Source organism: Pristis pectinata, chromosome 31 (genome assembly GCF_009764475.1).
Source record: "Pristis pectinata isolate sPriPec2 chromosome 31, sPriPec2.1.pri, whole genome shotgun sequence".
Taxonomy (NCBI): domain Eukaryota; kingdom Metazoa; phylum Chordata; class Chondrichthyes; order Rhinopristiformes; family Pristidae; genus Pristis; species Pristis pectinata.
The window spans coordinates 20,340,768-20,357,242 of NC_067435.1; the positions used below are offsets into that span (position 1 = coordinate 20,340,768).

The window sequence follows — 16,475 nt, forward strand, 5'->3', positions numbered from 1 at the left end:
ATAAAAGCAAAAGGGGCGGCGTACAAAATAGCAAAAATTAGTGGGAAAACAGAAGATTGGAACGATTTTAAAAATCTGCAGAGAGAAACTAAGAAGGTCATTAGGAAAGCAAAGATGAGTTACGAAAGGAAGCTGGCGGACAACATTCGGAAGGATTCTAAGAGTTTTTTTAAATACATAAGGAATAAAAGAGAGACGGGTTGACATAGGACCAATTGATAACGGTGCAGGAGGTATTATAATGGATGATAGTGAGATGGCAAGGGAATTGAATGAATATTTTGCATCGGTCTTCACCGTGGAGGACATAAGCAATGTGCCCATTAGTCAGGAGTCTCACGAATTGGAGCTGAGTTCAATTGAGATTAATAGGGAGAAGGTGCTTGGAAAACTAAAGGGGCTTAAGGCTGATAAGTCTCCCGGACCGGATGAGGTGCATCCCCGGGTTCTGAAGGAGGTGGCTGTGGAGATAGCGGAGGCGTTGGCGATTATTTTTCAGGAATCGATAGATTCTGGCATGGTTCCGGAGGACTGGAGGGTAGCGAATGTAGTTCCGTTGTATAAGAAAGGTGGGAGGCAGCACAAAGGCAATTACAGACCTATTAGTCTGACGTCAGTGGTGGGAAAATTATTGGAGTCTATCCTCAAGGAGGAGGTTACCGAATACCTAGAGGCGCAAGGCAAGATAGGACCTAGTCAACATGGTTTTGTGAAGGGGAGGTCCTGTCTGACCAACCTATTGGAGTTTTTTGAAGAAATCACAGGTAGGGTGGATAAGGGAGAGGCGGTAGATGTTGTGTATTTAGACTTTCAAAAGGCCTTCGATAAGGTGCCTCACAAGAGACTGATTAATAAGATGAGAGGTCATGGAATTATGGGCAGGGTAGCAAAATGGGTGGAGAATTGGCTGGTTGGCAGGAAGCAAAGGGTGGAAATAAAAGGATCTCGTTCTGGTTGGTTACCGGTTACTAGTGGTGTGCCGCAAGGGTCGGTGTTGGGGCCTCTCCTTTTTACCTTGTACATCAATGATTTGGATGATGGAATAAATGGTTGTGTGGCTAAGTTTGCGGATGACACCAAGATAAGTGGAGGAGTAGGGAGCATAGAGGAAATAGAAAGAATGCAGAGGGACCTAGACAGTTTAGGAGAATGGGCAAGGAAATGGCAGATGAGATTCAATGTTGAGAAATGTGCAGTTGTACACTTTGGAAGTAGAAATAAGCGGGTAGATTATTATCTAGAAGGAGAGAAGATTGATAGTGCGGTAGTACAAAGGGACTTGGGGGTACTCGTACAAGATACCTTAAAAGTTAACCACCAGGTTGGATCGGTGGTTAAGAAAGCGAATGCTATGTTGGCATTCATCTCGAGAGGTATAGTGTATAAAAGTAAGGAAGTGTTGATGAGGCTCTACGGGGCGCTAGTGAGGCCTCATTTGGAATACTGTGCGCAGTTTTGGGCCCCGCATCTTAGGAAGGATGTGCTGACGTTGGAGAGGGTTCAGAGGAGATTTACGAGAATGATTCCAGGAATGAAAGGGCTTAAGTATGATGAGCGTTTGTCGGCTCTTGGACTGTACTCGCTGGAGTACAGAAGGATGAGAGGGGACCTCGTAGCGACATTTAAAATGTTGACCGGTAAGGATAGAGTAGATGTGGCTAGGCTGTTTCCCTTGGTGGGCGTGTCCAGGACCAGAGGGCACAATCTTAGAATTAGAGGGTACAGTTTCAAGACAGAGATGAGGAGAAGTTTCTTTACCCAGAGGGTGGTGAAATTGTGGAACTCCTTGCCACGCACAGCAGTGGAGGCCAGATCAGTGGGGGTATTCAAGGAGGAGATAGACAGATATCTAAATAGTCAGGGTATCAAGGGATATGGGGATAAGGCTGGCAAATGGGATTAGAATAGTTTTTTTTTCTCTCTTTTTTTCCCACCCCATTTCTTTTTCCCTTTTCCTTGGAGCAGACTCGATGGGCTGAATGGCCTGCTTCTGCTCCCTTATCTTGTGATCTTGTGACACCATTTCTCTGCCCATATCTGCGACTGATCTACAGTGGCATGCAAAAGTTTGGGCACCCCGGTCAAAATTTCTGTTGCTGTGAATAGCTAAGCGAGTAAAAGATGACCTGATTTCCAAAATGCATAAAGTTAAAGATGACACATTTCTTTAATATTTTAAGCAAAATTACTTATTTATTTCCATCTTTCACAGTTTCAAAATAACAAAAAAGGAAAAGAGCCCAAAGCAAAAGTTTGGGCACCCTGCATGGTCAGTGCTTAGTAACGCCCCCTTTGGCAAGTATCACAGCTTGTAAACACTTTCTGTAGCCAGCTAAGAGTCTTTCAATTCTTGTTTGGGGGATTTTCACCCATTCTTCCTTGCAAAAGGCTTCTAGTTCTGTGAGATTCTTGGGTTGTCTCGCATGCACTGCTCTTTTGAGGTATATCCACAGATTTTCGATGATGTTTAGGTCGGGGGACAGTGAGGGCCATGGCAAAACCTTCGGCTTGTGCCTCTTGAGGTAGTCCATTGTGGATTTTGAGGTGTGTTTAGGATTGTTACCCTGTTGAGAAGCCATCCTCTTTTCATCTTCAGCTTTTTTGTTTTATAGACGGTGTGATGTTTGTTTCCAGAATTTGCTGGTATTTAATTGAATTCTTTCTTCCCTCTACCAGTGAAATGTTCCCCGAGCTACTGGCTGCAACGCAAGCCCAAAGCATGATTGATCCACCCTCGTGCTTAACAGTTGGAGAGGTGTTCTTTTCATGAAATTCTGCACCCTTTTTTCTCCAAACATACCTTTGCTCATTGCAGCCAAGAAGTTCTATTTTAACTTCATCAGTCCACAGGACTTGTTTCCAAAATGCATCAGGCTTGTTTAGATGTTCCTTTGCAAACTTCTGACACTGAATTTTGTGGTGAGGACGCAGGAAAGTTTGGAGAAAAAAGGGTGCAGAATTTCATGAAAAGAACACCTCTCCAACTGTTAAGCACGGGGGTGGATTGATCATGCTTTGGGCTTGCGTTGCAGCCAGTGGCACGGGGAACATTTCACTGGTAGAGGGAAGAATGAATTCAATTAAATACCAGCAAATTCTGGAAGCAAACATCACACCGTCTGTAAAAAAAAAAAAGCTGAAGATGAAAAAAGGATGGCTTCTACAATAGGATAACGATCCTAAACACACCTCAAAATCCACAATGGACTACCTCAAGAGGCACAAGCTGAAGGTTTTGCCATGGCCCTCACAGTCCCCCGACTTAAATGTCATTGAAAATCTGTGGATATACCTCAAAAGAGCAGTGCATGCAAGAAGGCCCAAGAATCTCACAGAACTAGAAGCCTTTTGCAAGGAAGAATGGGCGAAAATCCCCCAAACAAGAATTGAAAGACTCTTAGCTGGCTACAGAAAGCGTTTACAAGCTGTGATACTTGCCAAATGGGGTGTTACTAAGTACAGACCATTAAGGGTGCCCAAACTTTTGCTTCGGGCTCTTTTCCTTTTTTGTTATTTTGAAACTGTAAAAGATGGAAATAAAGAAGTACTCTTGCTTAAAATATTAAAGAAATGTGTCATCTTTAACTTTATGCCTTTTGGAAGTCAGGTCACCTTTTACTCACTTAGCTATTCACAGTAACAGAAATTTTGACCAAGGGTGCCCAAACTTTTGCATGCCACTGTATAACCTGCTACATCCTTTGGCAGTCTTCTACACTATCCACAATGCCACCAATCTTTGTATCATCTGCGAACTTACTAACCCACCCATCAACATTTTCATCCAAGTCATTTATTTACATCACAAACAGCAGATGTCCCGGTACAGATCCCTGCGGACCACCACTAGTCACGGACCTCCAGCCAGAATAAGTCCCATCAACCACTACCTTCTATGGGCAAGCCAATTCTGAATCCAAACAGCCAAGTCACCATGGATTCCATGGATCTTAATCTTCTGGATGAGCCTACTGTGAGGGACCTTGTCAAACATCTTACTGAAGTCCATGTAGACATCATCCACAGTTTTGTGGATGGCTTTTGAAAAAAATTAATGAAAATTTGTTTTAAATGTGGTAACTGATACGTAATTACAATGCTTATGTTTTTTTTATATCTTGTATTCTTCAACACAGTCTGTCATATTGCAGTGTTACAGGCAACTTCAGGTATGGGTTCCACCTGCATGGACAACATGCTGTAGCCCCACCACTTACGGCAAGGCTGGGCTAAAGCTAATGTTCTCATTACTACACAGCTTCTGTTTTAGTCCTATTAGCTGTTTACAGAAGTGAGTTCTGGCATGGGTGCATCTTTCTTTTATAGCTGGGCATCTTTCTCCCTTCTGCATTGGGCTATTGATGTGAACCTCTTAGTGCATTCATTTTCAAATCTATTTAGTAATTTTTTTGTTCCGTTTTAGTCTAGTGTTGTTTTGCTTTGAAACCTTGGGTTACTAATGATTCTATAAGAATATGAGAGTCTATGCTCTGATCCGAGCTGCTCACTCTGTTCCTTCCTGTGCTGTAGTCAGGTCCTCGAGACTCCTCTGGTGCCTGTGCTGGATCATCTGCTCTCCGAATTTCTGTGCCCGTCAACTCTGCCGGGGACTGATTGCTCCTTCATGGACTGCACTTACCCTCACACTGACTGCTCCCACTCCCAAGGATGTGGTCACATCAGTAACGGTCAGAAAGGATGTGGCAGCGTTAGAGAGAGTACCAAGGAGATTCACCTGGATGTTACCTGGAATGGAGGGCTGTAGTTACAAGGAGAGATTGGATAGGCTGGGTTTGTTCTCACTTGAACGGAGGGGGCTGAGGGGCGACCTTAGAGGTTTGTAAAATCATGAGGGACACAGATAGGGCAGATGGTTATGGTCTTTCTCCCCAGTGCAGAGGGCACAGATTTAAGGTGAAAGAGGTAAAATTTAAATAAGATCTGTGGGGCATGTTTTTCACACAGAGGGTGGTGGGGATATGGAACAAGCTGCCAGAGGAAGTGGTAGAGGCGGCTATGGTTACATTTAAAAAGCATTTGGACAGGGACTTGGATAGGAAAGGAGCAGAGGGATACGGGCCTAATGCAGGCAAATGGGTCTACTGTAGAAAGGCATGGCAGTCAGCATGGAGAAGCTGGGTCAAAGGGCCTGTCTCTGTGCGGTACGGCTCTCTGACTCTACGTTGACTGTGCTGTTGATGGACTGATGCTGCACTATCAGCTGTGCCCAGAGTCGGACTGACTGCTCCAACATTTATACTGCTGGTTGAAAGTCAAATTGTTTGTCAATTGTTCCCAAGAATATGTTGAATGTCCTTCAGGGACTCTTCTCAGTCCAATGGCTCTGGAGGTTGTGCTGCAGTTAGTGTTGTGGCAGCTGACAGACTGACAATTCCTCCGTCGACTGTACCAGCTGACAATTCCTAATTCCTGGACTGTCCTTGAATTCACACCGACTTCTCCTCCATGGATTGAGCTGGTTGATAGACTGTGCCTGCTGTCAGACTGACCATTTCCCTGTCAGTTGTTCCTGCATCCTGCCTCCCTCTCCTTCATGGACTAGGAACGTAGAACAGTAGAGCAGGGGAACAGGACCTTCAGCCCACGATGTCTGTGCCAACTGTGATGGCAGATTAATCTAATCCCGTCTGACTGCACATGATCCATTTCGCTCCATTACCCATTTGTTCACGTGCTCTTAAACGCCACTATCATGTCCTTCTCCATCACCACCCCAGCAGCCCGTTCCAGGCACCCACCACTCTCTGTGTAAAGACTTGCCCCACACGTCTCCTTTGAACTTCCCCCTCTCACGTTAAACACATGCCCTCTAGTATTCTACATTTCCACCCTGGGAACAAGACTCCGACTGTCGACCTTACCTACGCATCTCATAATTTTATAAACTTTTATCAAGTCTCCCCTCAGCCTCCATTGCTCCAGAGAAAACAATCCAAGTGTGTCCAAACCCTCATTATAGCTAATTCTCCGTAATCCAGGCAACATCCTGGTGAACCTCTTCTGGACCCTCTTCAAAGTCTCCACATCCTTCCTATAGTGTGGCTACCAGAACTACACACAATGCTCCAAATGTGGCCTAACCAAAGTTTTGTACAGCTGCAACATGACCTCCTGACATTTATACTCAGTACCCCGACCGATAAAGGCAAGCGTGCCGTACACCACCTTTATCACCCTGTCTACTTGTGTTGCCACTTTCAGGAAGCTATGGACTTGTACCCCAAGATCCCACTGTACACCAGTGCTCTGAAGGGTCCTGCCATTTACTGTGTTCCTCTTACATTTGACATCCCAAAGTGCAACACCTCATACTTGCAATTAAACTCTATTTGCAATTTCAATGTCCATATTTCCAATGGGTCTATATATCTTGCTGAATTCTTTGATAAGTTCCTCATTATCCATAATGTTATTTGCAAACTTACTAATCAGCCTGCCTAAGCTTTTGTCTGGATCATCTATGTACACAAACAAAAGAGGTCCCAGCACTGACCCATGTGGAACACCACTGGTCACAGCCCTCCAGTTAGAATTACACCCCCTCTAACACTCTCCCAAGTGAATAATAGTAAACCTTTCTCTGAGGATATTGGTTCCCCTCTAGTCTAAGTGCAACCTGTCCTCCTCGTACAGGCCCCATCTTGATGTCAGAGTGATTGCTCCATCATCAACCCTGCTTGCTAACAAATTGTCTATCTTTCCTTTGTTTCCAGTTGACCGTATTGACTAACCCATTAACTCTTCCACTGAACGTCCCTGACTCCTCCTTCATAGTTGGCTTTGTTGAGAGACCTGTTGTAGGTGTCTCTACTGTCAGAGAGATTGGTGCTGTGACAACAGTGCTCGGGGATATTGACGTACAGGTGGTGCATTTGTGGATGTTCCCACGGACAGACGGACCACTCCCCTGTATACTGTCCCTGTTGACCTGACATAATATGGCTCTGTTCTGGACTCTGATTATTGACTGACACACTTCTCTGCTAACTGTTGCTCACTCACAGACTGACTGCTCATCTGCTTATGTCGACCACACTGAGAACTGCTGCTCAGACTGTTGCTGCTGCTCCTCTGCACACTGGCTGCTGGCTGGCAGACAGACACTTCCTCTGTGGGTTGTTCCTGAGCTCACCCTGTCTGCTCCCTAGCCCACGGCACCTGCTGTCACATTGCCCATCATTGGGACTGTGCTTGGTGCCAGACTGAGGCCTCAGTCCCTGTTCTGCGGCTGACTGCTCCTAGTATGTTATTTTGCTTGTTTTTTGGGACTCTGGGATTACTGGTAAAGCAAGCATTTGCTTCCCTTCTCTTATTGCTCTTGAGAATGTGTTGATGGGCCACCCTCTGATGGAAGGACTGCCAGTGTTTTTGGGTGGGTACAATGTTGTGTGGCCCGGAGGACAGCTGCAGGTTGTGGGGATCCCCTGTGGCTGCTGCTCTTGTTCTTAGTGGTTGAGTTCATGGATTTGGAAGGCACTGAGTAAATGCTGTGTGTTTTGTTGATGGTATGCACTGCGGCCATTCTGCCTGGCTGGTGCATGGGGTGCCCATAGATGGATTTCTTTTTCCTGACTGTTGTTAAACTATGAGTGTTGTTGGATCCGCACTCACCCAGGCAAACGGAGTATTCCACCTGTGTCATGAATTGTGCTTTGTAGATGGTTTGTTGGGTCTGTGAGGTGTTACTGAGTATGTTAACTATTGCCGATTGGTTTCGACGTGTTCTTATGGTCACTGTTTATGTGGCTGAAGTATGGTAAGGAGTAAGGACTTTAATCATCTCCCTGTTTTCTGCTGTACATTGCCGTAGTGCTCAGAGTTCTTTAAACTTTTGTGTTTATTTTGTGAAATTTATACTGAGGTTAAAAACTATTTGAAAATTGGTAATTAATGCTATAAATGTATCTCAGTCCTGTGGGCCTGCGTAGCGGAGGCTGGGCTCTGTTTATTGTCATACAGTCTTTGGAGACCAGGAAGCTGCAGTCAGATTCCTGATGCAGGTTCCATTGTGTGACCTTTTATGGTGCGCACTGGAAGACAACCCTCAAAGTCAATTTAAAAAAAGTAAACTCCTGACAGAACAGAAGACTCCTGTGAATTCTAAAAACATTCAGTTCAATAACTTTGGAAATATTTTGATACTGCTGGCTTAACTTTTTAAAAGCCTAAAACAAGTATTTTGCAATTAACAGTTTCTTTTAATGTCTAATGATATTTTTGCATTCATTGGTTTCTCCATGACAGACCAATGAGACTGATGCCAATCAAACCGTTTCTCCACGAAAGCGAATTTTATCATCATCTGATACAGGAGATAAGCAGCAGAGGTACATTTGTTTTGCATTGTCATTAAATCAGTGTAACATGAAGAGTTTTTGTCATTCTTGAGGTGTGGGTGTTGCTGGTAAGGCTGACATTTATTCCCCATCTAGAACATAGAACATATAGAACATCGAACATTACAGCACAGTACAGGCCCTTCGGCCCACAATGTTGTGCTGACACTTTATCCTGCTTTAAGATCTATCTAACCCTTCCCTCCCACATAGCCTTCCAGTTCTCTATCATTCATGTTATAGCGGTTCCCTTATACGATAAGGTGGACTCTTGACATCACAATCTACCTCGTTATGACCTTGCACCTTATTGTCTACCTGCACTGCACTTTCTCTGTAGTTGTGACACTTTACTCTGTATTCTGTTATTGTTTTACCCTGTACTACCTCAATGCACCGTCTAATGAATTGATCTGTACGAACGGTATGCAAGACAAGTTTTTCATTGTACCTCAGTACAAGTAGCAATAATAAACCAATACCGATAACATCCTTATAAACTCTGACCAAGATGCCCCATCCAAGCTCGTCCCACTTGGCACATATCCCTCTAAATCTTTCCTATTCATATACTTGTCCAACTGTTTTTAAAAGTCGTTATTGTACCTGCCCCAACCATGTCCTCTGGCAGCTCGTTCCACATGCATACCACCCTCTTTTTTTAAAAAGAAAAGTTGCCCCTCAAGTTCCAATTAAATATTTCCCCTCTCACCTTAAACCTATGCCCTCTAGTTCTTGATTCCCCAACCCTGGGGGAAAAGGCTGAGTGCATTCACCCTGTCTATGCCCCTCATGATTTTACACACCTTTATAAGATCACCCCTCAGTCTCCGACAATCCAAGGAATAAAGTCCTAGCATGTCCAACCTCTCCCTTTAACTCAGTCCCTCGAGTCCTGGCAACATCCTTGTAAATCGTTTCTGCACTCTTTCCAGTTTAATAACGTCTTTCCTATACCAGGGTGACCAAAACTGAACACAGTACTCCCAAGTGCAGCCTCACCAACGTCCTGTACAACTGCACCATGACCTCCCAACTTCTATACTCAGTGCCCTGACCGATGAAGGCCAGCAGGCTGAAAGCCTTCTTCACCACTCTGTCTACCTGTGACGCCACTTTCAGGGAACCATGTACCTGAACTTCAAGGTCCCTCTGTTCTACAACACTCCCAGGGCCCTACCATTCACTGTGAAAGTCCTACCTTGATTTCCAAAATGTAACACCTCGCACTTATCTGAATTATAGTCTATTTGCCATTTCTCAACCCACTTACCCAGCTGATCAACATCCCCCTGTAATTTTTGATAATATTCTTCACTGTCAATGACACCACCTATTTTAGTGACATCTGCAAGCTTACTAACCGTGCCTTGTACATTCTCATCCAAATCGTCCACATAGATGACAAACAGCAATGGGCCCAGCACTGACCCCTGGGGAACACCACTAGTCATGGGTCTTCAGTCTGAGAAACAACCTTCCACCATCACCATCTGCTTCCTACCATCAAGCTAATTGAATGCCATTTGTGCATCCAATTAGCCATCTCTCCCTGGATTCCATGCGATATAACCTTCTAGAGCAGACTACCATGTGGAACCGTATCAAAGGCCTTCTACTGCCCTGCCCTCATCTTCCTTGGTTACTTCTTCAAAAAACTCAGTCAAATCCATGAGACATGATCTCCCACGCACAAAGCCATGCTGACCATCCCTAATCGACCCTGGTCTTTCCAGATGTACGTGTATCTTATCCCTCAGAAGCCTCTCCAGTAATTTACCTACGACAGATATTAGACCTACTGGTCTATAGTTACCAGGTTTTTCTTTGCCGCCCTTCTTAAATAAAGGCACAACGTTTGCTCCCCTCCAGTCTTCTGTGACTAGTGATGATGCAAGTATCTCAGCCAAGAATCCCACAATTTCTTCTCTAGATTCCCATGATATTGTGCTTGTGCTGCTGGCAACAGTTGATCCACCTCAGACTGGCCTGGAATTGTACATACGCTGACTGGCTGGAGGTTGCAGGTCACTGTTTGTGAGGACATTAGTGAAACATTTAGGTTTTTAACCACCATCTGATAGCTTCTTGCTCATCTTAACTGAATTTAAATTCCCTGTCACAGTGGGATTTGAAGTTTGGTTCTTCTGTGTGTTCATATCGCAAGGAAGTGCGGTGGATGGAACAGAGGGAATTAGTGCTTCCACTGAAGCTGGTAGGTTAAAGGAGATAAAGTGGTTAAAGGGGAAGAGAAGGTTCTTGCCTTTGTTGTCTAAGGCACAGAATGCAAGAGCAGGAGGAACTGTGAGACCTGTGTAAAACACTAGCTCAGAGCACATGTGTACAAGTCTGACCACCACGTTACAGAAAGCATGTGACAGAACCAGGGAAGGTGCAGAGGAAAAGTTGTTGTCATGACTGGTGAATTAAAGCTTTGAGAGGGGACAGGCTAGCCTGAAGTTTTCTTCATCAGAACAAAGGAGGCTGAAATCTAATCAAGTCGTAGACACAAGAGATGGCAGATGCTGGAGTCTGGAGCAACACACAAAGTGCTGAAGGAACTCAGCCGGTCAGGCAGCATCTGTGCAGTGAAATGGACAGTTTACGTTTCAGGTTGAGAACCTTATTCTGGACTGAAAGAAAGAGAGGAGAGAGAGCCGGTGTAAAAAGGTGGAGGGAAGGGGGGGGAGCAGGAGCCGGCAGGCAGTAGGTGGATCCAGGTGAGGGGGTGAAGGGCAGATGGGGGAGGGGAGAGTGGGAATAGCACCAGAAGCTGAGAGATGATAGGTGGAAGTGACAAAGGGCTGAAGGTGATGGAAACTGATAGGAGAGGAAGGTGGAGCCTGGAATCAATGAGGGAGGAGGGGAGGGGAACGTGGGAGGTGATAGGCAGATAGAGAGGCTGGGCGAAGGAGATAGGGTGATGGGACCAGCTGGATCAGAAGGAGAGAGAAAGGGACAAAGTGGGGAGCAGTTACCGGAAGTTTGAGGATCCTGTGTTCGTGCCGCCGGGTTGGAGACTGCCCAGGTGGAATGTGAGGTGCTGTTCCTCTAATCTGCATTTAGCCGGACCTGGCAGAGGAGGAGGCTGTGGACAGACATGTCGGTGTGGGAATGGCAGGTGGAATTACAATGGCTGGTCATCGGGAGATCCTGGCCGGTACGGCAGACGGGGTGAAGGCACTCGGCGAAGTGAATCCCCCAATCCGCATCAGGTCTCACTGATGTAGGGGAGGCTGCACCAGGAGCACCAGATGCGACAAATAACATGGTGGGGTTCACGTGAAGGACTGCCTCACCTGGAAGGGCTGTTTAGGTCCCTGGATGCAGGTGAGGGAGGAGGTGCAGGGATAAGTGGTACACCTCTTGTGGTTACAGGGGAGGGTGCCTGTGGAGGGAGGGGGAGGGGTGAGGAAGGATGAGCAGATCAGGGAATCACAGAAAAAGTGATCCTTGCAGAGAGGGGAGGGCAGGGGTAGATGTGCTTGGTGGTGGGATCCCGTTGTAGATGGCAGACATTGCGATGAATGATATGTGGGATGTGTAGACTGCTGGGGTGGGGACGAGAGATCTCTATGCCTGTTTTGTCTGGGGAGATGGGGGAAATGGGTGAGTGTAGAAGTGCAGGAAATAGAAGAGATGCAGGTGAGGGCTCCATAACAAGTTTTCTGGAAAATGACAACACCCCAGATGTCCTGGAGGGGAAGGCCCTATCCTGAGAGCAGATGCAGTGGAGACAGAGGGACTGAGAAATGGGAATGGGGTCTTTGCAAGTGACAGGGTGGGAGGAGGTGTAGTCGAGGTAGTCAGTGGATTTGTAGAAGATGTCGGTGGATAGTTTGGCTTCTGAGAATGGAGACAGAGAGATCAGGAAAGGGGAGAGAGGTGTCAGAGATGGACCAAGTGAATTTGAGGGTGGGGTGGAAGTTGATAGTGAAGTTGATAAAATTGACGGGTTCTGCGTGGGCACAGGAAGCGGCACCAATGCAGTCGTCGGTGTAGGGGAGGAGAAGTTCAGGAGCGGTGCTCGGGCAGGTTTGGAACATGGATTGCTCCATGTACACATTGAAAACGCAAGCATAGCTGGGGCCCATGCGAGTGCCCATGGCTACACCTTTGGTCTGGAGAAAGTGGGAGGAGACAAAAGAGAAATTGCTGAGGGTAAGCACAAGTTCTGCCAGACGGAGGAGGGTGGTGGTGGAGGGGAACTGGTTGGGTCTGTTCTCCAGAAAGAACCAGAGAGCCCTGAGGCCTTCCTGATGGGGACAGAGACTGGATGTCCGTGGTGAAAATGAGATGGTCAGGGAACTGAAAGTTGTCGAAGTGGTGGAGAGCATGCGAGGTGTCATGGATGTAGGTGGGAAGGGACTGGACTGGGCGACCAGACGGAGTCAAGTGGGGCAGGATCAGGCAGGAACAATGGGCCTGCTGGGGCCGGTTTGTTTGTGAATTTTGGATAGGAGGTGGTAACGGGTGGTGTGGGGTTGGGGAACAATAAGTTTGGAGGCTGTGGAGGGGAGATCTCCAGAGTGATGAGGTCAGCGATGGTACGGGTGACGGTGGCCTGATGACCATCTGTGGGGTCCTGGCCCTGGGGAGGTATGAGGAGGTGCCTGAGAGCTGCCGTCTGGTCTCTGCAAGGTAGAGATCAGTTCACCAGACTAAAACGGCACCACCCTTGTCTGTGGGTTTATTATATAAATATAGACAAGAAATAAAACGTAATTAAGATTTGTAAAGTTATGAGAGATCTCAACAACATTGAGAACTATTCTTCTCCAACAGAGAGATCAATAATTAGGAAACAGATTCAATAAGAAATAAAAGTAGGAACAGGCAATTCAGTTCTGGCGCCTGCTCTGCAGTTCAATAATTCAAGACTTATCTTTGACCCAGGATATCCTGCCTGGATTTACCCATAATCCCTTGATTCCCTTAATATTCAAAATTCTATCATTCAGTCTTGAGTTTATTCAGTAACTGAGCCTCCAAAGTCCACTTGGGTAGAAAATTTCAGAGATTCCCTGCACTCTGGGTGAAGAAATCTCTTCTCATCTCAGTCTTGAGTGGCCAACCTTTTAATTTGAGGTTGTGACCCTCAGGTTCCAGATCCCCCTTCCCTGCATCTATTCACCAACCCCTTAGGAAGTTTTGCCTGTTTCAGTCAAATCACCTCTCATTCTGCCAAACTCAGGAGACTCGAGGTCCGGGTGTGCTTAATCTCTCTCCATGTGACGTGTATCACCCAGGGATCAACCTGGTGAACCTTTATTGTACTCCGTCTTTCACAAGTACAGTATATCCTTCCTTCGGTAGGGACCCAGACTTGCGCACTATGTTCCAGGGCCCAGTACACTTGCAGCTTGTATTCAAATCATGGAGCACACAGAGTCACAGCACAGGAACAGGCCCTGCGGCCCACCAAGTCCACACCGACCATCAGCCACCAATTTTCCCCAATCCTACATCAGTCCCATTTTTCCCTCCATACTTTCATCAACATTTCCCAGATTCTACCACATGCCTACACAACAGGGGCAATTTACACTGCATGTCTGTGAGATGTGGGAGGAAACTCACAGGGAGAACGTGAAAACTCCACACAGACAGCACCGTGAGTCAGGATCGAACCCAGGTCTCTGGTGCTGTGAGGCAGCAGCACTACCCGCTACACTACTGTGCCGCACTTCTGCAAAGACTGTCAGACAATGTTCTATCTGCTCTAATGTAGCTGCACGTGAATTGGAATCGGTTTATTATTGTAACGTGTACCGAGATACAGTGCAAAAACTTAGTTTTGCATGTTATCCATACAGATCATCTCAAAACATAAGTACTTTGAGGTAGTACAAGGGAAAAGCAATAAGAGAAAGCAGAATAAAGTGTTATAGTTACAGAGAAAGTGCCGTGCAGGTAGACAATAAGGTGCAAGGCCAAGTTGAGGTAGATTGTGAGGTCAAGAGTTCATCTTTATCATGCAAGATGTCCATTCCAAAATGTCAAGACCACAGAATAGAAGCTGTCCTTGAGCCTGGTGGTGTGTGTTTTCAAGCTTTTTTATCTTCTGCCCAATGGGAGGGTGGAGAGGAGAGAATGCCTGAGGTGGGAGGGGTCTTTGATTACATTGGCTGCTTCTCTGAGGCAGCAAGGTGTAGACAGTCGTGGAGGGCGGGCGGATTTCTGTGATGTGCTGAGCTGTGTCCACCACTATGCAATGATTCATGTACAGGGTCATCCAGCTTCCTTTGAACTGAGTCCCTCTCCAGCCTTGAAAGGGCTGGATGGCTTGGAATTTGTCAAATGTGTTCAGGAAAGTTTTCTAAATCAATATATAGAGGTACCAACGGGAGTGAATGCAATACTTGATCTCCTGTTAGGGAACCAGACAGGTCAGGTGACAGAAGTATGTATAGGTGAGCATTTTGGGTCCAGTGACCATAATGTCGTTCATTTCAAGTTAATTATGGATAAGCACAGGTCTGGTGCTCAGGTTGAGGTTCTAAATTGGAGAAAGGCCAATTTTGTGGAAATGAGAAAGGATCTGGGAAGAGTGGATTGGGATAAGTTGTTTTCTGACAAGGATGTGTTCAGTAAGTGGAAGGCCTTCAAAGGTGAAATTTTGAGGGTGCAGAATTAGCATGTTCCTGCCAGGATCAAAGGCAAGGTTAACAAGCATCAGGAACCTTGGCTTTCAAGGGATATTGGTGGTCTGGTTAAGAAAAAGAGAGAGGTGTATAGCAGGTATAGGCAACTAGGAACAAATGAGGTACTTGAAGAGTATAGAAAACGTAACAAAATACTAAAAAAGGAAATCAGGAAGGCAAAAAGACGACATGAGGTTGCTTTCGCAGATAATGTGAAGGTAAACCCGAAGGGTTTCTACAAGTATATGAAGTGTAAAAGGATAATAAGGAACAAAATTGGTCCCCTAGAAGATCAGAGTGGTTGTCTACGTGTGGAGCCTCAGGAGATGGGGGAGATCTTAAGCAGTTTTTTTGCATCAGTATTTACTCAGGAAACTGGCATAGTGGATATGGAAGGAAGGGACACAGGCAATAGTGTCATGGAACATATAGAGATTAAGGAGGAGGAGGTGCTTACTGCTTTACAGTGAATAAAGGTAGATAAATCCCCCGGGCCTGACAAGATATTTCCTTGGACCTTGAGAGAGACTAGTGTAGAAATTGCAGGGGCCCTGGCAGATGTATTTAAGATGTCCTTAGTCACGGGTGCGGTGCCGGAGGACTGGAGGGTAGCTCATGTTGTTCCGTTGTTTAAAAAAGGCTCTAAAAGTAAACCAGGTAATTACAGGCTGGTGAGCCTGACATCAGTAGTGGGTAAATTATTGGAAGGTGTTCTGAGAGATCGGATATACAAGTATTTGGACAGCCAAGGGCTGATTAAAGATAGTCAGCACGGCTTTGTGCATGGTAGATCGTGTTTAACTAAGACACTAAGATTGGAGGCGCAGTGGACAGCGAGGAAGGCTTTCAAAGCTTGCACAGGGATCTGAACCAACTGGAAAAATGGGCCAGAAAATGGCAGGTGGAATTTAATGCAGACAAGTGTGAGGTGTTGCCTTTCGAAGGACAAATCAAGGTAGGACATACACAGTAAATGGTAGGGCACTGAGGAGTGCGGAGGAACAAAGGGATCTGGGAGTTCAGATACATAATTCCCTGAAAGTGGCGTCACAGGTAGACAGGGTTGTAAAAGAAGCTTTTGGCATCCTGGCATTCATAAATCAAAGTGTTGAGTATAGGAGTTGGGATGTTATGGTGAGGTTGTATAAGTCATTGATGAGGCCAAATTTGGAGTATTGTGTGCAGTTCTGGTCTCCTAACTAAAGGAAGGATATCAGTAAGATTGAAAGAGTACAGAGATTTACTAGAATGTTGCCAGGTTTTCAGGAGTTGAGTTACAGGAAAAGATTGAACAGGTTAGGACTTTATTCCTTGGAGCGCAGAAGAATGAGGGGAGATTTGATAGAGGTTTACGAAATTATGAGGGGTATAGACAGAGTTAATGCAAGTAGGCTCTTTCCACCTAGATTAGGAAAGGACATGGCTTTAGGGTGAAAGGGGAAAGATTTAGGGAGAACATTAAAGGGAACTTCTT

The 16,475-nt window shown here is 45.8% G+C and overlaps 1 protein-coding gene across 1 annotated transcript in view; it reads left to right on the top strand.

The window, feature by feature from the left end:
- pkn1a (protein kinase N1a) overlaps positions 1–16,475 on the top strand; it is a 176,893-nt gene that overhangs the window by 98,422 nt on the left and 61,996 nt on the right. The window contains exon 13 of the mRNA XM_052042083.1: positions 8,266–8,348. Within this exon, the coding sequence (XP_051898043.1) occupies positions 8,266–8,348 (83 nt within the window). The remainder of the gene's footprint in view (positions 1–8,265; positions 8,349–16,475) is intronic.